Here is a 26,658-nt window from a genome sequence, read left to right as displayed (position 1 = left end):
GATCTGATAGCAAAAGAAAATAGTATTGGTACTATTGGCAGGGCAAACCTTTACAACAGATGCATGTTCCCATGTTTGGTTCTTCTGACTGGTCATTTGAAACTCAATCCTGATGTATTTAGAGCACATGTATGTCATTGACATGAATTCAAATTCATGTTCCCTTAAGAACAGTGTTTCATAATACCATTGATAGAGAAAAAAGTTAACATGGTTTCTGTGTAACTGATGTACGTGTAATAACTTGGACTTCTTATGTATCATATGTGTAGATCAGCAAACAGGCTATGAATTTTACATTCCTGTATTCCGTAAATTATACACGCATAGGGTAAATTCTCCTACGTTGTATATAGTTCGCTTTCTCAACATCTCAGTTCAAAACCTTTTAGAAAAATGATTTCATTTTCCTCACATGTACTTTCATTCATTTTCCTTCATTAGGGCTTGCAATAATCCAGAGAACGACTTCGTTTCTAAAGAGAGGTATTAGAGAAATTCGCTTGGCCATAACTTAAATGATTCTTAACATTGCTGGATGGTCTTGAACTGTAATGATTTTGGACCATGCAGCCAGCTGATTGGCAGTGGATGGGGGCCAGCTTAATGCTAAGTGCGGTGTGGTTCATGCATGTACCTTTTGTATTGTTGATTACAAATGGATTAATTTGGGACTGAATATGTTCTTTCACTGCATTCAACTTTCTTCTTGGTTAAGGTTCACTCAAAAAGCTGCCACCTTCAAAAGAAGATTTATGTTTCCAATCTTAATATAGGTGCACTTTTATTCAAGTAATCATCTATTAATCTTTTCACTGACACAAAACAACTTGGATGGTAAATTTCTCCGTCAGAACAATCAAAATGTTTTGTGCCACATCTGCAAATGTAATTGCTGCCACTCTCATTGTGTAATTAGTCATTTTAAAATAGCAAAAAAAAACATGGCTGGAATATGATTTTACGGTACCTCATTCTGACTGGAGCAAACAAGTGGCCTGTAAGAAGGTTATTCAACAGCAATGGATTTAAAACTACACTTAATCCAAGAAGTTACTTGGAGCTGTCTGTCTCACATGTTATCACTGAGTCTGCAATTTTCTTTTCACAACACTTTTCACAGAATTGTTGTATGTGAACCACTGAATTATGTTTTGAAGCTGTACTCCAAACTGGATTTGAAAGGTGGAATAATGGCATGAACATGCAAAAAATGGTGCATGATGTAAGACCAAAGAAATGGATAAAACAAGAGGAAGTTGTGGTAGAGCAGGGATGAGATTGCTTTTACGGTTTGATTGTTCATAGGTTTTGAATACCAAATTTCACTCAAACAGTGCCTAGTTTATTTAAGTTTCATTTATATATTGTTTCAAGGGGATTTTGCCAAAAATATAGGCATGTGCAAAATTAAGCAACTGCGCAATTGCTGTTATTTCTGATTGCTGCTTTAGAAGTTTTCAAGGAGAATGATAACTTATTTCAAAATGTCTCTGCATGTATCAACACATATCGTTTAGCATCTTGGAAAAAGCAGGAATTCACTGCAACACAAGGTATCTAACTCACACTGTGATCAGTGCAGAATTGTAATGTGTAACTTCATCATGTTATTACTTTTTAAGCATTACAGCTGTTACACAGAACAGCGGGTAAATATGTGGGGGTAGGGCCTGGGTGGGATTGTGGTCGGTGCAGACTCGATGGGCCGAATGGCCTCCTTCTGCACTGTAGGGTTTCTATGATTTCTATGATTTTGAAAAGTTGTGCAATTTTCAGCTATTATAAATAACTTTCACTGTTTCATCAGATGAATGGATTGGTTTTTTAAAAAAAAATTTGCCCCCTCTTTCATGAAGACTTGTGCAGCAGAAGTTCCATCGTTGTCAAATGCCTGCAGTATCTTACAAAATATAACTTCCTTTCATCTTTGAGTGAAAGTAGGAGTGTGAACATCAACTGATGACCCACTACTGAGCTTCATTGTAATATTACCCCTTCAAGTCCAAAGTGAACTCAGTTACATCAGCACAAAATCAAATTAGGAACTTTCCTAATCAATGTGGCTTAGTATCACACTGGGGGAAAAGATTTCCCCAACTATTGAAGAACAGACCATAGAATCCCTACAATGCAGAAGGAGGCCATTTGGCTCATGGAGCTTGCAGTGACAACAATCCCACCCAGACCCTATCCCTGTAAAAATCTGTATTTACCCTGCTAATCCCCCTGACACTAGCATGGCCAATCAACCTAACCTACACATCTTTGGGCTGTGGGAGGAAATCAGAGCACCTAGAGGAAACCCACACAGACATGGGGAGAATGTGCAAACTCCACACAGACAGTCACCCAAGCCAGGAATCAAACCCGGGTTCCTGGTGCTGTGAGGCAGCAATGCTAACCGCTGTGCCACCGTGCTGCACCTAAGTTACTATTTAAAACTACAGTTTAAAATTTAGCACTGGCTTTAAATCATTCAGAAAGGCCATAAAGGTAACTGATGTATGAAATGGGAAAAAAATGCACTGAATAAGAAAGAAGCTTTTCGGAAGCTAGCATTGAGACAGAGAAGAAACATTATTTTATAGCTAGTCCATGCCATGTCTGACCTGGGAGTAACTAATTGAGACCAAGTTTTTGGTCACCTCTCCTACCATCCCTTTGATTCAGCATCCATTTGCTGATTACACCTCCGGGAGATTTATTTTTATTTTGTAGGCCCTGCATAAAAACAAGTTTTTGACTTTGGCTGAGAAAGTGTTAAATCTGCCAGCACTAACACCATTGCTTTGATGAAGATGTTATCAATTAAGGAGTAAAAGTTACAGACATGTTTCTCACAAAGCACAATAAAACAAAAAGTCAATGTCAGTAGTATAATTCTCAGAGCATTACAGAACAATAAAGCACTCAACAATGGAGCATTGCTGAGTCTATTTTAAGTTTTGAGTGTTAGTTTATAAGTAGCTTTAGAGTTATTTTGGCAAATATGTTTTGAAATTTAAAAGAGTGACAAAAGACAAATGATCCTTGTGATATATATTTACAATATCGCCTTTGACTATGATATGAAAATTGACCAATGTCAGACACAAAATTGTGCTTGGCATACCGCACTTCCATCTTCAGTTTTCTAATTTGATTTTCCATGAGCAACTGAGATTGCTTAGAGTGCAAAATTATTCATGTATGAATAGCTCTATCAAAGAGCCAGTGGAGGCATAATGGGCCATATGGCTTCCTCCTGTATCATTCCAGTAGTTAGGGTTGTACTAATCTGAACCTCAAATGACCCAGGCGCCTCTGGGGACAGGTCCAGTAGGCAAGAGCATGGGCCTGATGAGATCTCAATATTGGCCACAGACATTCTGCTATCCCAAATCATTCCCAGAATGTGGTTTGATTGAGGACATGACCAAGATGTGCAGAAATTTGACAGTCTGACCACATCCTCTCCAATATTCCTGCAATCTGTGAATCGTAAGTTGCTTGTGGTACATTTGATGTTTGTTTGAATTGGCTCTTATGTACTCTACTACTGGGATACTTATTGGGGGAAAAAAAATAACCACTTCCGCTGCCCGCCCCCACTTTCCTTTCCTGAAAGAACTGCCTTTTGTCAGAATGCAGTTCCAAATATAGAGGCAGCCTCAATTTCTCCCAAAAGTGGTCATACTTCATACTTTAACCTAGACAGTGATCTTTAACAGGCTGTTCTATCGAAGAAGGTGTCTTTGCTGAGCAAAAAAGAAGTCTCACCTAGTTCATTTTCATCATTTGTTCATAGAGTGTAAGCATCACTACACAGCCAACATTTATTGCCCATCCCTAATTACCTTTGAGAAGATGGTTGTAAACCTCTTACTTCAACTGCTGCAAGCCATGTGGTGCAAGTACACCCACTGCTGTTAGGAATGGAGTTCCATGACTTTAACTCAGTGATAATGAAGGAACAGCAGTCTAGTTCTGAGTCAGTACGTGTGTGAATTGGAGGGGAACTCACCAGAGGTGGTGTTTCCATTGATCTGCTGCCCTTGTCTTTTAGGTTGTAGAGGTCATGGGTTTGTAAGGCGCTGTTGAAGGAACCTGGGCAAATTGCTGCAGTACATATTGTAGATTCTACACACTGCTGCCAATCTCGGCTGGTTTATGTAGGGATTACGTGTTCAAGGCAATTAATAGGGAACAATTAAATGGGCTGCTTTGATTTGGATGATATTGAACTTCCTGCATCTTGTTGGAGCTCTATTAATCTATGTTACTTGCCACTTACTGCCCCAAGCCTAAATGTTGCCCAAGCCTTGCTGCATTTGGACATGGACTACTTCAATATCTGAGGAGTCACAAGTCGTGCTGAACATTGTGCAATCATCGGTGACCATCCCCACTTCTGATGTCATGATGGAAGGAGGTCATGGATGAAGTTGTTTGATTATAGCTGAGCCTAGAATGATGAATTCCTGCAATGGTAAATTGGGGCTGTGATGATTGGACTCTTAACACCGACACAATAATCTTCCTTTGTGTTTGGTATGACTCGAATCAGTGGAGAATTTTCTTCATTGAGTCACAGAATTGTTCTGGGGCAGAAAGAGACCATTTGGCCCATTGTGCCTGCACCAGCTCTCTGAATAAGCAATTCATCTAGTGCTATTCTCCTGCCTTCTCTCCGTAATCCTGCACATTGATTCTGTTCAAGTAATCATCTAATTCCCTCTTGAATGCCTCAATTGAACCTGTCTCTACCACACTCTCAGGCAGTGTGTTCCAGACCTGAACCACTCATTGTGTACATACAAACAAAATCACAGAATTCATTTCATATTTGCTGGGGCTCTTGACGCCACTGAATGATGTCTTGATGTCAAGGACAATCAGTCTGCCTCATCTCAACTATGGGTTAAGACCTTGCATCACATTTTTATGAAATATACGGGCGGAACTTTCCCCCCAAAATTCTAAGTGTCACTAAAGTCTGAAAACTGGAGTGTTTCACTCTGGCATTTTTCAGCAAGCTATCCCAAGCAATTTTCCCACACTATCAATTTTTTTGGCAGTCGAACATCACCCCCCCACCTCCCCCCCTCCCTGGATCGGTGCTGCCCCTCCCAACTGCCACCCACCCCCAAAGACCGCTGTCCCCCAACCAACCCCCGCTCCAACCTACAATTGCCGGCCACACCACCAGCCCCCATACCTCCAATGCAGAGTTTTCCCTCCTACCGACCTCCCTTCCCTACACCATCTGGCCTTGCACCCTTGAGCCCCACTCCTTTGGCACTGCCTAGTGGGCAGTCATACCGTCCGGTCCCACTGGTGAGGCCACCACATCCGGTGCTCGTTGATGGGGACCATCTCTGATCCTCAGGACCTCAACCAACGTGGTCGGAAAGCTACGTGAGCCCGGACTATTGCATCCCCGGCTCACTAATCATATTTGAATAAACATGATGTATATAAATCAACCTCGCCCCCTTCCCCAGCGCAAGGCTGATTATGTCTTGAAAAATGGCCTGGGAGGATTGTGAATGGCCTGACACTAGGCTCGATTCGCAGTTTTATTCTCCGTCACGTTTCCTGCCCCGCCACGCTAATCGATCAGTGCTGCAGGGCGGAAATATCGCACCCACAGTGATTTTTGTATAATTCCTAAAATTTGAAAACTGGGCAATGACCTTCAAAATGATTGAAGCTATGTCTAGCTGTGACCCCCAAACAATAAAACTATCAGGGCAGTATCGCAAAGAATTGCACCTCGTTATTTCTGTGAACTGCAGAGACCAAATTCAGAGGGGATTATACAAATGCCATCTTTATTTCATAAGCTAAGCCTGACCTACTGGAACTAAGTCATCTGCTTGGGCAAAGAGCCCTGCAACCTTCCTTTCAAATTCTTAATTGTTGGAACATTAACAATCTCAGGAACCCTGGCAAAGGAATACACACCCTCTGTCAAAGCCAAGTGGAGAGTAGGGTGTCATATGACCCCTTTAGCTGAGGGAACCAGTTATACTGTCTTCCTGTATTGCAAATCAGTCTGCCATCTTCCATCTACCAAGCAGCAACACAGGGACTCTGCCAGGTTTGAATGCCTGGCCCTTTCTACATAGTTTCTACTGTAACTTCTGAACTTCTATACCATTGCCCACATGACTGATGTAGACTAATTAATAACTCCACATGTCTATCTCATTGTAAAAGTCTACTACAGGAATGAATTATTCAGCATCAATTCAGCCTGCCAACCACTGTGAAAGAATTCACCACTGGACTTTTGATTCTGGACTCACATGATTCTTTGTATGACTGTAAATCCTTTTTTCTCCATCCTCCTCATTTATTGTATGAATGCAATTTAGTGACACCTTCTCCTGCATTTTGAGTGTGTGCAAATAAACTAACCCTCTGAGTTTGTCTTATAGATAATAGAAATTGGATATCACCAAAACTGAAGGGTTGGGAAATACACCACTTCTTATAAAGGGAGAAGCAGATTGGTGATGAGAGGAGAAATTAGCACAGTTTAACCCTCCCCATACATCCGTCCATCTGTAACACATGAATCATCAACTTGCCTCATCAGGCTGAAGATGGATGCAAATTGTTCAGCCTTGTCTTTTGCACTGGCTCCCCCATCATTGAGAATGGAAATGTTCCTGTAGTCCCCTCCCCTGGACAGTTTAATTTTTCACTACCATTGGATGTGCAGGACTGAAGAACTTTGATCTGATTGTTCGTGGAATCACTTAGCTTGGTCATATTTTCTGCTTCCACTATTTAGCATGCATGGTGTCCTATGTTGTAACTTCACTAGGTTGGCCCTTCATTCTTTGATATGCCTGGTGTTGCGCCTGGCATAGAATCAGAGGATGGTTGAACCACAAAAGGAAGCCAAGTGGCCCTTCATGTCCATGCCGGCTCTCTGCAAGTGCAGCTCCGTTTGTCTCTTTCTCCACTCTTTCCCCATAACCCTGCAATTATTGTCTCTTAAGATAATTAATCAGTTCTCTTTCGAGACCCTCAATTGAATTTGCCTCCATCATACCCTCAGGTAGTGCATTCCAGATCCTAACAGTTTTTCCTCGTGTCACCTTTGGTTCTTTTGTCTTTGTTTACCTTAAATTGGTGTCCTTTGATTTGTGGACATTGTACAGGTGGGAACATCCGTTTATTCCTATTTCCTCTGTCCAAACCACTCATGATTTTGAACACCACTGTTGAATCTTCTCTCCAGCAATAAATGCCCGAGCTTACCCAATCTATCCATTAACTGAGGTCTCTCCATCTTGGCAACCATTTCACAAACATTTTCTGCACCCTCTCTAAAGGCTTCAAATCCTTCCTAAAGTGTGATACTCAGGATTGGACACACTGCTCCAGTTGAGATTGAAACAGTGGTTTTCTGGTCTATGCCTCTACAAAGCTCAGGGTTCATATGTCTTACTAACTTTCTCAACTTGTCCTAATACATTCAAAACATTATGCGCATATAACCCATGTACCTATGCTCTTGAATCCCTTTTAGAATTGTATCCTTTATTTTATGTTGCCTCTGCTCATTCTTCCGACCAAGATGTATCATTTTGCACTTCTCCCTGTAAAATTTCATCTGCCACCATGCTGCCTATTCCATGAGCCTGTCCATAAGTCCTCTTGGAATCTGTCAATATTCCCCTCACAGTTCACAAACTTCCAAGTTTTGTGTCACCAACACATTTTGAAATTGTACCCTGTGCAGCTAAGTTAGTATCCTTAATACAGGTTGGGAAAATCAGGAGCATTGAGCCCTGTGGAACCTCACTATCAAACTTCATCCACTCCCAAGTAAAACCATTCACCACTAATCTCCGTTTCTTGACACTCAGCCAACTGTGCGTCCATGTCCCTTTCATTCCATGGACTTTGCTGATGAGCTTGTTCTGTGCCACTTGATCGAATGCTATTTGCAAGTCTATGTGAACCACATTAAAGGATTACCTTTATCAATCATCTGTTACTTCATCAAAAAACCTGAAATCAAATTAATTAGACGTAATTTGCTGTTAACAAACCCACCCTGGCTTTCCTTAATTCATTTGTCCATTTGTCCATGTGGCTGTTAGTTTTGACTTGGATTATAATTTCTAAAATCTTTCCCACCACTGAGGTTAAACTGATTGGTCTATGGTCGCTGCTCTAACCCTTACACCCCTTTTTAAATAAGGGTACAACATCTGTAATTCTCCAGACTTACGGAAACATCCCTATATCTAAAGAGGATTGGAGGATTATGGCCATTCTGCAATTTCCACCCATACTTCCCTTGGTATTCTCAGATGCATTTTATCTAGTCCTGGTGACTTATAAATGCAACCAGTTTTGTAATACCTGCTCTTTATCAATTTTTAATCCAACCACTGTCTCAACTATTTCCTCTTTCACTATGCCTTAGTTGTATCTTCTTCCTTGGTAAAGACAGTGCAAAGTACTTTTTTTTATTAGTATCACAAGTAGGCTTACATTAACACTGCAGTGAAATTACTGCGAAAATCCCCTAGTCACCACTCTCTGGCGCCTGTTCGGGTACACTGTGCGAGAATTTAGCATGGTCAATACACCTAATCAGCATGTCTTTCGGACCGTGGAAGGAAACTGGACCACCCGAAGGAAGCCCACTCAGACACAAGGAGACTGTGCAGACTCCACACAGACAGTGACCCAAGCTGGGAATTGAACCTGGCGCTGTGAGGCAGCAGTGCCAACTACCATGCTTCACTTATTTGCTATGCAGTCATCCCCTCTCGCATTCATAGATCCACTGTTTGTCCGCTAATTAGTCCCACCTCTTCTTTTATTACCATTTTACTATTAATATGCCAATGGAAGACTTCTGGATTCCCTTCTGTGTTCGTTGCAAGTCTCTTCTCATACTCTCGTTTTTCTTATTACTTTTTTCATTCCTCTCTGAACATTTTACATTCAACCTGATTCTCGCTTTCATTTTCTTCTTCATCTTACTTTCTATCTCCTTTTTAATCCAGGGAGAAGGAGTACCTACAGTGCAGAAGAAGGCCATTCAGTCCATCGTGTCCACATCTACTCAGCATCTTACCCATGCCCACACACCACTCCCTACCCCACCCTCCGGCCACTCAATCCCTGTAATCCCTAATCTACTTTACCTACTTGAGGGGCAATTTAGCAAAGTCAAATCACCTAATCTGAACATTTTTGGACTGTGGGAGGAAACTGGAGCATCCAGAGGAAACCCACGCAGACATGAAGAGAACGTGCAAATTCCACACAGCCAATTATCCAAGGCTAGAATTGAACCCGGGTCCCAGGTGCTGTGAGGCAGCAGTGCTAACCACTGTGCCACCCATATGTTTTCATCACACTGATAATAGTCCTGCCCCACTTAATTCTATTTGGGTGAAGGGTCCAGACTCGAAACCTTGGACGGGATTCTCTGGCCGTTCACGGCAACAGGATTCTCTGGTCCGTTGACTGTGTTTCTCTCCTGATAGATGCTGGCAGACCTGCTGAGTTTCCCAGCTTCCTATGTTCTTGTTTCAGATTCCAGCATCGGCAGTATTTTGTTTATTTAAGAATTTATCTACTTCTGACTTAAAGACTTTCAATGACCACCTTAAGAGGCAGATGTTCCAAAGTCGCACAACTCTCAGAGAAAATATTTCTTCTCACCTCTGTATAAAAGGGTAACCCCTAATTTTAAAACAGTGCCCCCTAGTTCTGGACTCAACCACAAGAGGAAGCATCCTTTCCACATCCATTCAGGATCTTACATATTTTAATCAAGTCATCCTCACTTTAATGGAAACGAGGCCAGTCTGTCCATCCTATCCTCCTAAGACAGCCTGCTCATTCCAGGTTATCTCCTCTGAACCACCTCCAAAGCATTTACATCCTTCCTTAAATAAGGAGACCAAAACTGCATACAATATTCGCGATGTGTTCTCACCTATGCCCTGTATAACTGAAGCATAATATCCTTATTTTAATGTTCAATTCCTCTCATAATAAAGGTTAGCATTCCATTAGCCTTATTAATTACGTGTACCTGCATACTAAGTTTTTGTGACTCATGAATTAGAACACCAAGATCCCTCTTATTCTTCCTGCCAATCTGAACAATTCCTTTTTCCCACATAATACTGCCAGAATTTTGCCCACTCACTCAACCTATTTACATCTGTCTGCAACCCCCTTATGTTCTTTTCACAACATACTTTCCTACCTATCCCTGAGTCATTTGCAAATTTAGCCACCATGCCTTCACTCCCCTCATCTAAGTCACCTGATATAAATTGTAAAAAGTTGAGCCCCAGCACAGACCCCTGTGGGAACTCACTCAACACCTTCTACCAATCAGAAAAAGACCCATTTATGCATACTCTCTGTTTTCTGCCTGCCAGCCAATCTTCTATCCATGCTAATTACCTCTTACACCATGTGCTTTTATTTTTTGCAATAAGCTTTGACGTAGCACATTACCAAGTGCCTTCTGGAAATCCACATACAGCATGCCCACAGGCTCCCCTTTATCTACAGCACATGTTACTCCTTCAAATAACTTAAGTGCCCAGCTATAACGTCCTTAATGATTGATTCTAATGCTGTCTATGTAGAACCTCTTTCCTTGTCCTGTCCCCATTATAATTAGACTATAGTTTTTGCACCTCTCTGTAATTTCTTAGCAAATTTGTTCCTCAATACCTTTTTCCTCGAGTTGGTGACCAATAGAATGCGCTCACTAATGTCATTGTGTTTCTATTGTTTCTTAGCTCGTATTGAATGCTTTCCCAACGTCTTATTGAACCAGTATTGTTCCCCTCACTTGATGATAACGATGGAGTGAGGGGTATGTCAGGCCTTGAGGTTACAGGTTGTACTGGAATACCAAAGTGGCTAATAAAAAAAGTTAAAGACTGCATTAGATCAAAGGAAGTGACTTTATAAGATTGCCAGGAAAAGTGGGGTAAACCCGAGGATTGGGAGCAATTCAGAATCCAGCAAAGGATGACCAAGAAACTGATAAAGAAAGGGAAAGGAGAATATGAATGCAAGCTAGTGAATAACATAAAGGCAGACTGCAAAAGCTTCTTTAAGGAATGTGAAAAGAAAAAGATTAACAAGGAAAAATGTGGGTCCGTTCCAGGTCAAGATGGGAGAGCTTTTACTCGAGAATAGGGAAATGGCGGAGAAACTAAACAATCACTTTTGGTGGGATTCCCCCACCCCACCACCCCTGTTTTGAGAAGATGGCCCGACATTGACCACATGCAGGATCTTCTGTTCCCGCCGTTGTCAATGGGGGCGATTTTACCTTTTTTTTTCTAAGAGCTGGGCGGGGAAACTGGGAGAGTTTCAGATCCGTCTTTTGAGCATGTTGCCCCCCCCCCCTCCCCCATACACACTCCGCCTGCAAAAGTTTGAGCAAGTCTGTTGCTCGCAGCAGAAGCCCGAAACCCTACAGAGGAAGTTAGTGCGCATGTGCAGGCCTCTGATACTGCATATGTGCATTAGCAGTAGCAGGGGTCTGACAGAAAAGAGAGAGCTGTCAGGCCTCTGATAGTGCAGACAGCTTGAAGCAACACCCCCTCCCCCTCCCCACCTGCAATCGTGGGGGCTTGCGCCCAGACCGATCGCGGTCCTCCCTCCCCCACCGATTGTGGACCTCTGTGGGCTTTGCCCAGGCGCCAGGGTGACACTTCCAGTCTGGCACTGCCCAAGGGGTACCCCTTCTTCCCCTCGATTACTCCCAGGAACCTCAATGGCCTCTGGTTCCACCGGCGAGGCCAAGTCGACTGCTCCTTGTTCATGGGGAGCATGTCTATTTCTCGCTGGTGAGAACCTTTCCCGGCGAGGTCATAAAGCAGGGCAGGCCCGGATGATCGAGCGCCAAGCTCACTAAGCAAATGTAAAACAACATTAACATAAATTTTTAATGGGCAAGAGGCGTTAACCTGCCTCTTGCCCATTTCCGGCCAGAGGCTGACTGCGCTGGAAATCCGGCGCTCTTAAAACGGCGCCGGCTGCGGAAATCGGTGCTAATCACGTTAAGCGCTTTATGCCCGACTTTACCACAGGGTTGCGCCCAAAAACGGGCACAACGCAATGGTAAAATTGTCCCCAATGGGTTTTCCTGTTGTTCGCACCCTCTGCCGCCAGGGAACTCACAAGCTGTCGGCGGGACCGGGAGATCCTGCCGTGAGAACAGCCGGAAAAATTTGGCCTTTGTGGTCCTCACAGAGGAAGATACAGAAAATCACCCAGAAAAATTAGGGAACTGTGGGATCAGTGAAAATTATGAACTGAAATTAACTAGTATCAAGAACGAAGTAGTGCTTGAATAAATAATTGGATTAAATACCGATAAATCCCCTGGGCTAGATGAGCTGCATTCCAGAGTGTTAAAGGAGGTGACTATAGAGATTGTTGGGTATCTTTCAAAAGTCTGTGGATTCTGGAAAGGTTTCTGCAGACTGGAAAGTAGCAGATGTAGCCCCACTGTTTAAGAAGGAAGAGAGAGAGAGAAAACTGAGAACTATAAACTTGTTTGTTAGACGTCAGTGTTAGGGAAAAAGTTAAAATCTGGTATAAAGGATGTGATTACTGGGGACTTGGAAAATAATGATATCATTGGACAGTCAGCATGGATTTATGAAAGGGAAATCATGTTTGATAAACTTGTCCTTTTTTTTTTTGAAGATGTTACTTGTAGCATTGATAAAGGAGAACCCATGGATATGGTGCATTTGGATTTTCAGAAGGCTTTTGATAAGATGCCACACAGGAGGCCAGTAAACAAAATTAGAACACATAGAACTATGGGTAATAAACTATTGTGGATTGCAAATTGGTTAATAGACAGAAATACAGCATATGAATAAATGGGTCCATGTCAGGATGGCAGACTATTATTAATGGGGTACCGCAAGGATCATTGCTTGGCCCACAGCTGTTCACAATCTATATAAATGATTTGGATGTTGGGACCAAGCATTATATTTCCAAATTTGCTGATGACACAAAACTAAGTGGGAATGTGAATTGTGAAGAGGATGAAAGAAGGTTTCAAGAGGATTTGGACTGGCTAAGTGAATGGGCAAGAGTGTGGCAGATTAGATATAATGTGAACAAGTGTGATGTTATTCACTTTGGTAGAAAAAACAGAAAGGCAGAGGGGGCGATCTTACCATCATGCTCTGCCGGCCGACAGGCCGTGATCGGCCACCCTGGGTTTAGGCCATGGAGGCCAGCTGAAAGCAGCAGAGGCTGTGTGACAGGTCTCTGCTGCTCAGAGCAAAGACCTACACATGCACAATACCGCCCTTTGCTGCTATCAGCCAGCTTTCTGGCAATTTAAACCCCTCCCCCTACAGGCGGAAATCCGATTTCTGGATTTTCTTTCTTGTGCTAAGTGCATAAGATACCAGATTTGGACTCACCAAGAAAACAGATTCGAAACTCTCCCATTTTCACGCTCATTCTGTACTTAGAATATTTTTCATGAGATTGGCCCCAGCGTATTTCTTTAATGGTGAGAGGTTGCTGACATCGTTTATGAGTTACCAAAAGCTAGCATGCAGATGCAGCAAGCAATTAAGAAGGCAAATAGTATGTTGGCCTTCATCGCAAGGGGATTTGAGTAGAGGAGTAAAGATGTCTTGTTGCAATTGTATAGAGCCTGAAGCATTGTATACAGTTCTGTTCTCCTAATCTAAAGGAGCATGCACTTGCCACAGAGGGAGTGCAACGGGGGTTCACCAGATTATTCCCTGGGATGCTAGGATTGTCTTATGAGGAGAAACTGAGGAGACTGTATTCTTTCGAGTTTTAAAGAATGGGAGACGATCTCATTGAAACCTATAAAGTTCTTACAGGATGTGACAGTGTAAAAATGAATAAGATATTTCCCCTGATTGGTGAGTTTAGACACAGGAGACCGTCTCCGAATAAGGGACAAGCCATTTAAGACTGGGCTGAGGAGGAATTTCTTCACTGAGAGTGGTGAATCTTTGGAATTTTCTACCGCAGAAGGCTGTGGAAGCTCAATCACTGAACATGTCGGGACAGGAATTAATAGATTTCTGGGGTAGAGAAAACAAAAGGGATGAGGTGGATGATCAGCCATGATCATAATGAATGGCAGAGCAGGCTCGATGGGCCAAATGGCCTCTTTCTGCTCCTAATTCCAATATTCCTATAGTTCTGCGTAGCACCTCATAGTTGTTCAGATTTGAGGGTAGGTTTGGAGTCACACATAGACCAGACGGGGTAAGGACAGCAGAGTTCATTACCTCAGGTACTAGATGGATTTTTGTGACAATCTATTAGTTTCATAACCACGAATACTAATTCCAGATTTCTTAACTAGTTGAATTGAAATGGCATGCTGAGAATTGAATTCCTCCTTTTGGATTACTAATCCAGTAACATTACTACGATGTCACTGTCCACAAAAACACTTTATCCAGGAGGAACCTTTAGATATGATCGAGGTTGAGAAACCTAGCTGCTTCCTATCCACCTATCCCACTCTTCCTAGCCAAAGGATGCAGAGTCCAATTTTGGTATCCTGACCGTAAGTGAAATAAAAATGAGCATAATTACAGTATACCATCAATTCAGTCTTGTTAAAGCAAAACATTATAATTATTTATAATACATTTAGGCTTCAATTTTTAACTCAGACTCAATACGCAACCATGTATATTTATACATATTAGACCCACTTGCAAAAAGCATGTGAGTATCAGTTGATCCCTCTGTAACTCCAGTACAAGTACTCTAGCAGAGATAAGATGAGAGGATTAAACTCCCCTTGTATTGCCGTTGGATATTGTTGCACATGTTTTCATTTAAAATTTAATGCGGGCATTGGACATTTGGTTATGACTCAGATCCTTGATTGAGAGCAGACATGCATTTTTCCACAGAAAACATGTGCCTGCCTCATGACTTGTTGTCCGGATAACTGACGGGTAGCAGTTTTATTTTATCATTTTCATTTCAGTTTCCCTTTTCCATAGTATACTATTTTGGGGTATCAACTATACATCTATTTTAAAAACAAATTCATTAACATTTGCCAAGCATGTGGGATTAAGATGTTTTAATTGTGTGCTGAGTTTACACCAGTGTCCATTTTGCCACATGGCCATCACAAAGGATTCTCCGTTTCCATATAACACTGAATGAATACAAAAACCCACCAGAAATACATAAACTCTTCTCTTCTACTTCTGAAAGGTGCTGACTCTTACTAGGCTATACATAATAGTACTTGATCATATTGTACTTACAAGGAGGTAGGCTTTTGATCCAAAAGTGCATAGAAACTGCAAAGTCTTACCTGTGATTCCGAGAACCTCTTGGTACCTGAATGAATGAAAGATCGTCTGCAGGTTGACCAGATTACAATTGAATTGGGGAAATCCACAGCAAGGAAGTAGGGAATCCCAGTTTGTTCCCTTCTGATTTTTCTAAAGTTTTAATCCCTTCATTTTCATTGGCTTCCCTGGCTGTCAACTCAGCTGATAAAGCAGCAACCAACCTGTATACATTTTGGTTTTATTCGACAGCTTGTGATATTAAGGTAATATTCTCAGATGTGACGGCAGCCAGCATTACTAAACAAAATGCCGAATAGGAAATGCCAATTTTGCATCGCTAAACCCTATCCCGTAATAACTTCAATATAGTTTATCTTTGTTGCTATATCAATGGATTGGCCATGCTAAATTGTCCCTCAGCATATCCAAACAGGTGCCGAAGCCTGGCGACTAGAGGATTTTCACAGTAACTTCATTGCAATATTAATGTAAGCCTACTTGTGACACTAATAAATAAACTTTAAATATTTAAAACTTTAAACTTTAGCTTTAAACTTAAACTTGTTTGTGATTTTTTAAAAAATGTACTTGCAGAATTCAAACCTTAAGGATAAACACTTTATGCAATGACAGTAGGAGAATATTAAAGCCTGTGGAAATTTCCTTTAGGATAAACACATTATGCAATGACAGTAGGAAAATATCTCTTGGGTTGAGCAAGAGTCAAGGTACTTCTAATTGCTTTCTGATGGCACTGTTGCAATCATCAATGAGTTCTTTGGATCATGTGCCAGGCAAAATGCTAGTTAAAACAGAAAAATTGGCAGCTTTGCTATTTGGAAAACAAACAATTAGTGTGATTGAGTTTTAAATGAAGATCTTTTTCAAAGGTTATGATTCCTGATGATTTGCAAATACTGCAAATATGACTTAGTTTAAGGAATGTGAAATCAACAGCAATTCTTGTTGAATCTTGAACAATGATTAATATTCTCAGTGTAAATATTTGGATATAATAATCAGTATTTCATACTCAGGATTATTCATTTGGCACATGTTGAGAATTTATTTTGACATCAGCATACTTAACATTTGATATTCCTGTAAATGATTTATTTCTTCATGTACTAATTACTCACATGTGTTTTACTGGTACTTACCACATACGGTGAGATTCCCCCCCCCGCACCCCCGCCGAGTTTTGCGGAGGTGCCCTGCCATTAGCAGGCAGAACAATCTTCCGGTCTGGCCACTTTCAACAGGGTTCACCTATTGTATGCACTCTCCACTACCGGGGAACCCATGAGGGGCGGGGGGCTTGCCCTAAGCGAGACTGGAAGATCCCACCAATAGGAACAGCTGGAAAATCCCACCCCATTGGGCCCGATTTTACCATTGCGTCGGGCGCGAAAACGCGGTAAAGTCGGGCATGAGGCTATTAACGCAGTCCACGTCTGCGCAGATGCCCACTTTACCGAGACCCGGGAATGACCGCGATCCGATTCGCCCCTGAAACGGGCGCAACGGCGATTTAAATGAATTTGCATGCATTTAAATTGAATTAATGAACTGCCCGCCCAGCTTTATCAGCATTTCCCACTTTACCACCACGTTTGCGCGTCCAGATTCAGCGCAAAACAGACTTGCTCAGCGCTGCAGCTGCTCAAGAGGTAAGTTCAGCGCTTCCAACGGCTCTCTGACTCAGATCGGTTAGGGGGGGGAGGGGAGCGGTGACGGACCCGATCATTCTCTGGTTGGGGGGTAGGGAGGGCAGATTGTTGTCTGGTTGAGGGGGGGGGGGGGGGGGGCAGGGGAGGCCTGAACTTTCTCTGGGTGGGGGGGGGGGGGGGGGTGGATGGAGGAGGCCCGATCATTCTCTGGGTGGGGGGGGGAGGCCTGATCATTCTCTGGGGAGGGGGAGGGTTAATTCTATCCCATTACATTTCTAATTCTGATCATTCCTGTTATAAGTGCTACTTAGATTATACTTCACTTGCCATGAATGTTGTTTTTTTTCCCCTACACCAGCAAGTTCAGAAGAAGTAGAAATTATCTTATTACCATTTCCCAAATTGTCTTCTAAACTTAGAAATGCAGCACTTAGAATTTACTGCAAGTTGGCTGTTGCTAAACACAATTGCGAAGGTTGTTGAATCAAGCAACGGTTATTTGTATACGCACCTATATGTTTCATTACACAACTTCAATAAAGGCCTGGATATGTACCTCGGTGGATTTTGCAAGTACAGGCAGCAGAGAGAAGGAATTCCACAGCTATAATAGTGCACATGCACTTAATGAGTGAAACTGTCGAAGTACTCGGCTGTGAGTATGTGAAATATACTGGGAGGGAGGCCAGATGGATCTCCGGTGGTCGGGGGGAGGGGGGGGGGAGGGGTGTCCGCTGCACTCTGCGGGCGATCGGTGGGGGGAAAGGGGGCTGAGGGTCGCGATCGGTCTGGGTAGCGGGGAGGGTGGGTGGATAAGGGGGAAAGTTATGTTGCAGGGGTGGGGTTATGTCTGTGGAGACCATCGCTCCCGGGTCGCTTTATCCGCTTTTTGTTGCCTGGGAGCGATGTGACAGCAGCGCGATTTTCAAATTTATTTTCCCCACTGCGCATGTGCAGTTCAGAGCTCCGATCATTTCGGGCACGCTAAGTCCCGCCCACAGCGCAATTCCGACTGGCGATTTTTTTTTCAGGCGAAGTGCATACGGGGTGCCTGAAAGCAGATTTCTAAGTCGGATCTGAATTGTGCCCAGATTCAGCACTTAGAATGAAAATGGTAAAATCGGGCCCATTGTGTTTCTCCAGTAATATTTCTTGCAAAATTCATGGAGATTTCCACAGGTTTTAATCCTGCAAATACATTTAAATCAATAAAAGGCACTTCACAAACAAGTTTAAGTTTAAAGTTTTAAAGTTCTTAAAGTTACCATGAATAATAAGCAGTTCTTTTCATGGGTGTATCCAGTGCTTATAACTGCACATTTACACTTTGGTATCATTTGGCGCAATTCTCCAACAAAATGACTACAGCCAGAATTCTCTGCTCTCATATGGCCCACTAGCACTGCCAATGAGAATGGAGAATTTAGCACTCAATCAAATCTCCGTTCGCTGCAGTGTCATAGAGGTTTACAGCATGGAAACAGGCCCTTCGGCCCAACCTGCCCATGCCGTCCTTTTTTTTTAAACCCCTAAGCTAATCCCAATTGCCCGCAATTGGCCCATATCCCTCCATACCCATTGTACCCATGTAACTATCTAAATGCTTTTTAAAAGATAAAATTGTACCCGCCTCTACTACTACTTCTGGCAGCTTGTTCCAGACACTCAGCACCCTCTGTGTGAAAAAATTGCCCCTCTGGACACTTTTGTATCTCTCCCCTCTCACCTTAAACCTATGCCCTCTAGTTTTAGACTCCCCTACCTTTGGGAAAAGATATTGACTATCTACTTTGTCTGTGCCCCTCATTATTTTATAGACCTCTATAAGGTCACCCCTCAGCCTCCTTCGCTCCAGAGAATAAAGTCCCAGTCTATTCGGCCTCTCCTTCTAACTCAATCCATCAAGTCCCGGTAGCATCCTAGTAAATCTTTTCTGCACTCTTTCTAGTTTAATAATATCCTTTCTATAATAGGGTGACCAGAACTGCACACAGTATTCCAAGTGTGGCCTTACCAATGTCTTGTACAACTTCAACAAGACGTCCCAACTCCTGTAATCAATGTTCTGACCGATGAAACCAAGCATGCCGAATGCCTTCTTCACCACTCTGTCCACCTGTGACTCCACTTTCAAAGAGCTATGAACATGTACCCCTATCAAAGTTCTCTCACATTTGCATATCCCCACTATGAGCTTGTCTATGGACTCTGTCCACTTTGGACCCTGCCCCTTGATGGCTTCTCCCTTGGCAGTGCCAGGGTGCAATGCCAAGATATGTCCTTGGCCATCCAGGAGCTCCAATGGCCTCCGAGCCTCCTGGCATTGCCATCACACCTGGTCTCCATTTGTGGAAACCAGTAGTGGCTTCTGCAGGCTACCTGTTGCGTTGGCGGGTCGGTGAATCCTGGGGGCTGGGTTAATCCTGAGAGCCGGGTGAATCTGGCTAAAATCCAGAAATGCATATTTAAATGCAGATTTGAATCTGCTAATCTGGTTCACGCCCTCACTGGGGATAAACCAAATTACATCGCGCGGGGAGGGTAAATGCAGGGAGAATCCCAAAAGAGGTTCTCTCCGACGCCAATCGCGTAATGGCCCCTCTTGTGAGATTCTCCAGCCATAATGTAATTTGAACCTGAGTGCACGGAGCTGGAGAATCGCCCCCATTAGCCCGTGGAGCTAAAAAAGAAATAATCACTGCTTTGGCTTTTTTCTTAAAAAGAAAAAGTCCAGTAAGGCACCGAGGGCAACAAAAGATCCCAGAGAGAGGGGGCATCAAAAGACCGGAGAGAGTAGACAACAAAAGATTCCAGAGAGAGGGCAACTCTCAATAAAGCATTGAGGGCAACTAAAGACCCCAGAGTGAGGGAGACAACATCTAAATCAGTTACAAGATGTTTGCTGGCCATGTGAGTGCAATGACACGCACAAGCCAAAGGGTTTAGCGCAGAAGAAAATGGCTGAAAAGCAGCGGAATGGCTTAAATGTAGAACTCCTTAAAAATGCTACCACAGTACCCAAACTGCAACAGCATGTGGCACAATGGAGTGAGTAGATGACTGTGAATGAAGGAAAACTACCTGTGGTAACTCAAAGAAGCAAACCATGCAAGAAGCAATTGAACTGATTTACCATGAAACGTTTGCATCAGAGCTGATTTGGAAGATTTGAAGCATAAGATTCAAGCTGAGTATATATCTTTGAAAACGCACAATGAACTGAAGTCTTCAATGAACGAAACTGTTTGAGATCTGAACAAACAAATTTCAGAAACAAAGCAAAGGTACCAGGAAGAAAAAAATGACCCTCAATCACGCAGTTGGCAAATCAAGGCAAGAGTTGGAAAAACTCAATCAGATTTACTCTGAGGCAAATCAGCAGGCAGAAAAGGCATGTAAATAAGCTGCAACCCTGGAAGACTCCTTGAAGAATCAACATGCAGCCGTGGAAAAACATAAGGAACTAAACACAATGTTGAATGTTACTTCAGTGTTGGAACTATCAGTAACAATGAAATAAAAGCATTGAAACCCAAAGATAGTTGGCACCAGGTCAACAAGGAAATAAACAGTTGAAAGAACAATTGATTATCCTTCAAGATCAAATACAAAGGGAATGTCTGGCCATTGAGTAACATGAAGAAATGAAGACTGTCTTTAAAAGCTGAATTGAAGCATGGCAGAAGAAACTTGAGGAGACTTTGCTGAATTACAGTCAAGTTCAAGATGAAGCATGCAAGCTTTGCAAAGAAAAAGAAAATCTGTTGAAAGGCCTTCACATGTTGCACAAACTCCTTACGTCAAGGTTTATTCCTCAGGAAGATTACTAAGAGAAGCAAAATGTGTTTCACGCCATTATGAACAAACTGAAGAAATAGTTGGCGGGGAAGACTTAGTAATGTTCCATCTTCCAGGAGGAAGCCTAAAACTACAATAAAGAAACAGAAGAAGGAGTTGAATGAAAAAGAGGAAGCATTGAAAGGAAAAGTGGTCAGACTTTCCAGGCTGCAGACAGGGGAAGCAAAGACAGAAATAAGATCAGAAACTGTAAATCCATCACAGGCGCAAGGCACTAGTAGAAGAAAAAGCACTGGATGTCTCGGACATACTGAAAACCATTGAGCTGAATGAAAAGATTCATAAGCTTCCAGAGTGATTTGGAAGTAAAACAGCGAACAGATGTGTGGCTGAAATTGTGAAACAAGTGAAGGTGAAGGTTCCATTTGCGAAGCATAAACATCCATCAAGATCATGGTGGACACCATGGTAAAGGAAAATTCGAGTCCACTCAAGGAATGAAAGGAGTACACACTCCCTTCACAAGGAACGGGACAAACCTACAATGTCTAAAATGAGCAGACGTATTGTTAATAAAGGGAAACACAAGGAGCGCAGAAAGCAAATCAAACGGAGATAATGAATGACCAGAAACACAGGACTACTGCCATTCCTCCAAACATGGACAGACTGAGATTTGGAAGCGCTGTCAACCCTCAAGATCGTCTCAATTCATAAAGTCAGAGACCTGAGGCTAGGGGAGAAAGAATAGCAAGTAAAAATTATACTGTAATAATCTGTTGGAAGGGAGGAAAGATTTCTTTGGAGAAGAAAAGTGGGACGTTGTGATGTTATGTGCATGTCTTTGGACTGCAAAGGTGCTCAGCAGAGCAAGAGTTAACATGGGACTGGCACCATGGAGAATGGCACTACCCATAGCATGATGTGAAGAGTTGCATGGTAACAGACTCAGAGCGAATACTCTGAAACCTGCCTGCATGGTGATCAGCACCATGCGTGGCAATAACCTGGGATCTGCAGATAGTTAAAGACTAACAATAAATAGTACATGTTTAAATATACAAGTCTCAAGAATTAATTGAGACATTTTGGCAACAAAAACATGGCTGCTGGCTGCAGCTCAGATTTTCGAGTCTTTGAGTTTGAGAGTTGTAGGGGAATTCCTGGCAGCCTAATTGAGTGCCGGGAAATGGCACAAGTTCCACTTTTGCTGGGTCCGTGCTGATTTCTCATTGCTATCCAGCTGAGAGTTCCATTTTCACAGTTTAATGGTAATGAGTTCTTATTCAATTCTACCAGTTTTATGCATGAATAGTGTTGTTGTGTTAAACACCTGCCCATGGAACATGCATGTTGAAGCCCAATTACGTTTTGGCATTCATGGCAGCAGTTTCTTAAAGCTGAACTACTTTTAATTTCAATTTTTGTCACAGCTATTGTGCATAGTATTCACCACTGCTCTTATTTGGAGGCAAAAGAAGAAGGTGAATAAAGGAATGCTGAGGAGGACCTTTTGCATGAAATGAGGTCTGCTTGCATCAGTTAGCTGGGCACTGCTTTAACATGCTAAAAGCCAGCAGGAAAATGATGAGGCAACAGTCGTCATTCTAACAAACACCCCTGTCGCTACTGGCAGTCAAGGTGACAAACTCAATTTTGTGCCTCCATGTCATTCAAGGGTTTGAAGGCGGGGTCGGGGGGGGGGGGGTGTGGAGGGAGGGGGTCTTGTAAAACCAATGGGCAGAATCATAACAGGGTTTCAACTGTCAACTGGAAAGCAGTTGAGAGCCCCGCATCGCCTCTTTCCAGGCAGGCCCGTTAGTATTGCATTCCAGTTTAGCTACTTTGACAAGCTCCTGCTGGGCCTTCCCCTGGAAGCAGGTTTCTGGGGGCAGAAAAGCTGCCTGCTGGGAGTTGCTGGCCAATCAGAAACAGCAGTTCTTTTGAATGGCAGCTCTACTCAGAGGTGATGGCTGTTGCTGGAACGGCACCCACCAAAGGCCCAGGATCTAGGCCTCAAGGTGAGTGGTGGGGTGGGGGTGGGGAACAAGAGCAGGGGGTTGGCTCCGAGCAGGTCCCTCACCCCCTTCCCAATGCCAGGTCCATCGATCAGACATTCAGTGCCTTTGAGCAATGATTCCCTCCCTACTCCCACCAAAGAACCGGCAAGCAAACATATCACGGTTTGCTTGTCATGTCCACCACATAGCAAGCAGCACCGCCCACACCCCAACTGCTCAGTTAATACCAGCGGGGCTGGGATGAGACCCTTAATTAGGCATTAATTGCCCACTTAAGGGCTTCAATTGGCAGGGAGGTCAGGAAGGCCATCCACAGGCTATCTCTCCACGGACTTAATTGTTGACAAGCCAGGAAGGTTGTGGGATCCCAACTCATCACCCTTCTGCCTGATGAAATGCCGCATGGCCACTAAACCCGTTGGAGAAGAGCACAAGATTCCACACTTGGCCTGAGCCCACCCACTCACCCTGACCTGTATTAGATTTTACAGGAAATGGTGGAGATATTGGGTGGCCCGCCTGCTCTCAGGCTATTGAAATCTCATTTAACGATTCAAACCCAGCCCCCATCCTTCTATCCGCCTTCCTTGGGCCTTCCTGTTCCCGCTGAAATCCCCACTAATTTACCTTGGTGCCTGACTCCAGCGATGATCTCTCTGAGACAGGATTTCCTGTCCCTGAGGGGCAAAACTCCCACCACCAGCTTATTAAAGGCTAATTGGCCATTACATGACAGCGAGGTAGCGTTTCTTCTTGTGGACTTGCTCCCCACCAACTTACATCACAAGAACCAACCCATGGCAGGAAAGTGTCCATTTCCCATGGCATGTAGTCATATTTTAAGGCAATGCTCTGTACATTGATTATTTGAGGGAGACTACTAGAGACAAAAGGGGGTGGGGTGATGTTAACCTTAAAAAAGAGGATGTGTATGGGTTAGTTGGAGATTTAATGCTTGGAAAATCAATTTCCCGACCAGCCTCCAACTGGCCCATTTCCACCTTTAACTGAGGCTAGAAGTTGGCCGGGGACTAATCCACTCCAGGAAGGTGCTGCTGCTGTTGGCCTGGTTTCTTGAGTCTAGGCAGCTTCGTGGAGGTGAGGACTTGGGAAGTGAGTGTGTCTACCTCCTGAATTCAGGTGTCTGCCCGAGGAGCCTCCATGAATGATCCTGCACCCCACACCCAATAACCTTTATCCCAATGCCTCCAATCCAAAGTAAAATTTTATTTATCAGTCACAACTAGGCTTACATTACGCTGCAGTGAAGTTACTGTGAAAATCCTCTAGTCGCCACACTCCTGCTGTTCACGCCAGGGGATCCTCCCGCCAACAGCACACCCCACCACAGGTTTCCCAGCAATGTGGGGTGCAGGCAGTGGGAAATTCCATTGACAATGGCAGGATCAAAAGATCCCACCACCATTGAACAGCACGCCACCTCCCGCCACCACAAAGACACCGTAGAGAGACCAGAAAGTTCCTCCCATAGTACTTCACCATAACTCCAAGGCATCCCAAAAGACTCTGCAGCCAGTTGATTACTTTGAAATGCAGTCACTATTCTGATGTAGGGTAAACACAGCAACAAGTTTACGCACAGCAAGGTTTTGCATTCAGTAGATAAATGAATAACCAGGTAACTATTCCAGATGTTGTAAATTGAGGAAGAAATGTTGACTAGGCCACCATACTCGTTTGAATTAAGATGTGGCATCTTTCAAATACTTGAGCAGGCAGATGTGATCTTCCATTTATGCAACATACACACATTTGAGAAGGATGATACTTCAGTTGAATTTGGAGGATGTCTCTTGTCTCACCCTGCCCACTTAATCAAGGCTTTGCAAAGAGGTCCATTTAACGCCACTCAAGCTTGCAGTGGCTGGGTTCCTTTCAGCTCAGCCCTGCTTTTTATGAGTCAGCTGTTCCCGCAACCAGAGTAATGTTGAAAAATTACACACTGCTGGCAGGCTTTTTTGGGAAAGATTTGTAGTAGGGAGCCAAGTGTAATATGTAATCCCTTGATGAGTCAAATCCCAGGGGAAACATGTTGAACAGCAACTTACGCAGTTTTGCGATAGGAGTCGAAGCCCGACTTGCAACATGAATGTGTCTCTATGTAACTCATATGCCTACAAATGCAAGATGGGGATTGTTAAATCTCTTAGTACTGAGGTGTCTCCTCAAGAACTAATCCATAGCCAGGTGTCAGGGAACACAGATTTTTATTCAGTCTACTTACTCCACACTCCAAATGTTGATTGCCCACTCAGGGCGGTTCCCAACCAGCTCACCCACACCCCAGGTAACATAACCCATTTCCTGAAAGGGGCCCAACATACGTAACGGGGATCTTCTCTGCTCAGGCTGCCATAAAAAGCAGGGCATCTTTGATATCAGGATAAGTTGTCATTCTCATTCTCTTTCTTGGCTGGAGACAATGTCTGTGTGTTGAATTATTCCAAGATGTTGTCCTTGGTGTTCAGACTGCTGGACAAACTTGATGGCAGAATATCCCACTCTTTCACAATGTCCGCTTTTCACCAAGGTTTTCCACTTCCTCTGTCAACTTCACCTTCTGTCCGATCAACCATGCTTTTAGCTTTCCCACAGCTTTCTCCTTACTTGCATGCAGCCTCACAGAGAGATCTCGATGTGAGATGATGACTTGTCCAGCATTTCATATTTTGGCATGCTTAGATCTAACCACTCTGCTCTGATTGGTCAGCATGGTCACGCGACCCCTGGTGGAAGAGGCCAGCTTGCTTGCACTTACTTTGTGAGGAACTTTTGCTTTTTTTTTAACATGCTGAGCGAAAATTTGGCGAAATCAGATTGACCACCATGGAATTTCAGCGATATAAAAGGCATTGTTCTATGCCTTTTGCTGTTCTGCCAGTGGGAACGTGTTGATAACTGTGACACAAGCAAAATTCCGTGTCATCCAAGTTTGACCCATTGAGATTTAACTGTGTGTGGCAAAGAAAGGGAAGGGTTTCTCCAATGTCCCCAGACTGCTTTCTGTGTTAGTTTTTTCTAGTCCAACCAGGAAAAAGCAAAATGAATGTAATTCTAGTACATTTAATAGGCAAGTAGGGGCAGCACAGTGGTCAGCACTGCTGCCTCACAACGCCAAGGGCCTGGGTTCGATTCCTGGCTTGGGTGATTGTCTGTGCAGAGTCTGCACATTCTCCCCGTGTCTGCGTGGGTTTCCTCTGGGTGCTCCGTTCATCCCACAGTCTGAAAGAGGCGCTGGTTAGGTGCGTTGGCCAGGCTAATTTCTCCCTCCATGTACCCGAATAGGTGCCGAGTGTGGCAACTAGGGGATTTTCACAGTAACTTCATTGCGGTGTTAACATCAGCTGACCTGTGACACTATTAAGTAAAAAGAGATATTTAAAGGTAGACAACAGCTACCATAACAAAATTAGGTTTTGCATAAAAATGGAAAAGGAAAGCAACCATTGATATTGATACTTGACTGGATAAAGGCCAATTTCAATGAGATAAAAAGGCAACTTATTCGGATTTTTGTTTTAAAAGTGGTACTCACAACAGGAAATGTTCAAACAGGAAATGATTAGTCTATACATATTCCTGTAACAAATGATGCAGCAAATCAGGAGAGCCGTGGAAAAGTAGAGAAATTAGAATGGAACTTTAAAAACAGCCTGTGACAAATCTGGGGCTCACAGTACAAAAGATAATTTAGAAGCACTGAAGGGAAACAAAACAGGGGAAGAGGAAGAGAACCCGAAAAAAGACTGACAAGTATCATAACAGGAAATTATAAAGGATTCTGTAATCACATACAAAATAGAATAG

At 43.2% G+C, this 26,658-nt stretch overlaps 1 protein-coding gene across 3 annotated transcripts in view; it reads left to right on the top strand.

Moving 5' to 3' along the window:
- Positions 1–26,658, top strand: part of sh3pxd2b (SH3 and PX domains 2B) — a 273,651-nt gene that overhangs the window by 206,964 nt on the left and 40,029 nt on the right. For 2 of the 3 annotated variants that reach the window (XM_078231114.1, XM_078231116.1), the window contains one exon: positions 445–486. The exons of the other annotated variant lie outside the window; for it this stretch is intronic. In XM_078231114.1, coding sequence (XP_078087240.1) covers positions 445–486 — 42 coding nt within the window. The remainder of the gene's footprint in view (positions 1–444; positions 487–26,658) is intronic. 3 annotated transcript variants of the gene reach the window in all.

Source organism: Mustelus asterias, chromosome 16 (assembly GCF_964213995.1).
Source record: "Mustelus asterias chromosome 16, sMusAst1.hap1.1, whole genome shotgun sequence".
Taxonomy (NCBI): domain Eukaryota; kingdom Metazoa; phylum Chordata; class Chondrichthyes; order Carcharhiniformes; family Triakidae; genus Mustelus; species Mustelus asterias.
Note: the sequence above shows the minus strand (reverse complement) of the source record. Positions and strands in the feature narration are given on the sequence as shown.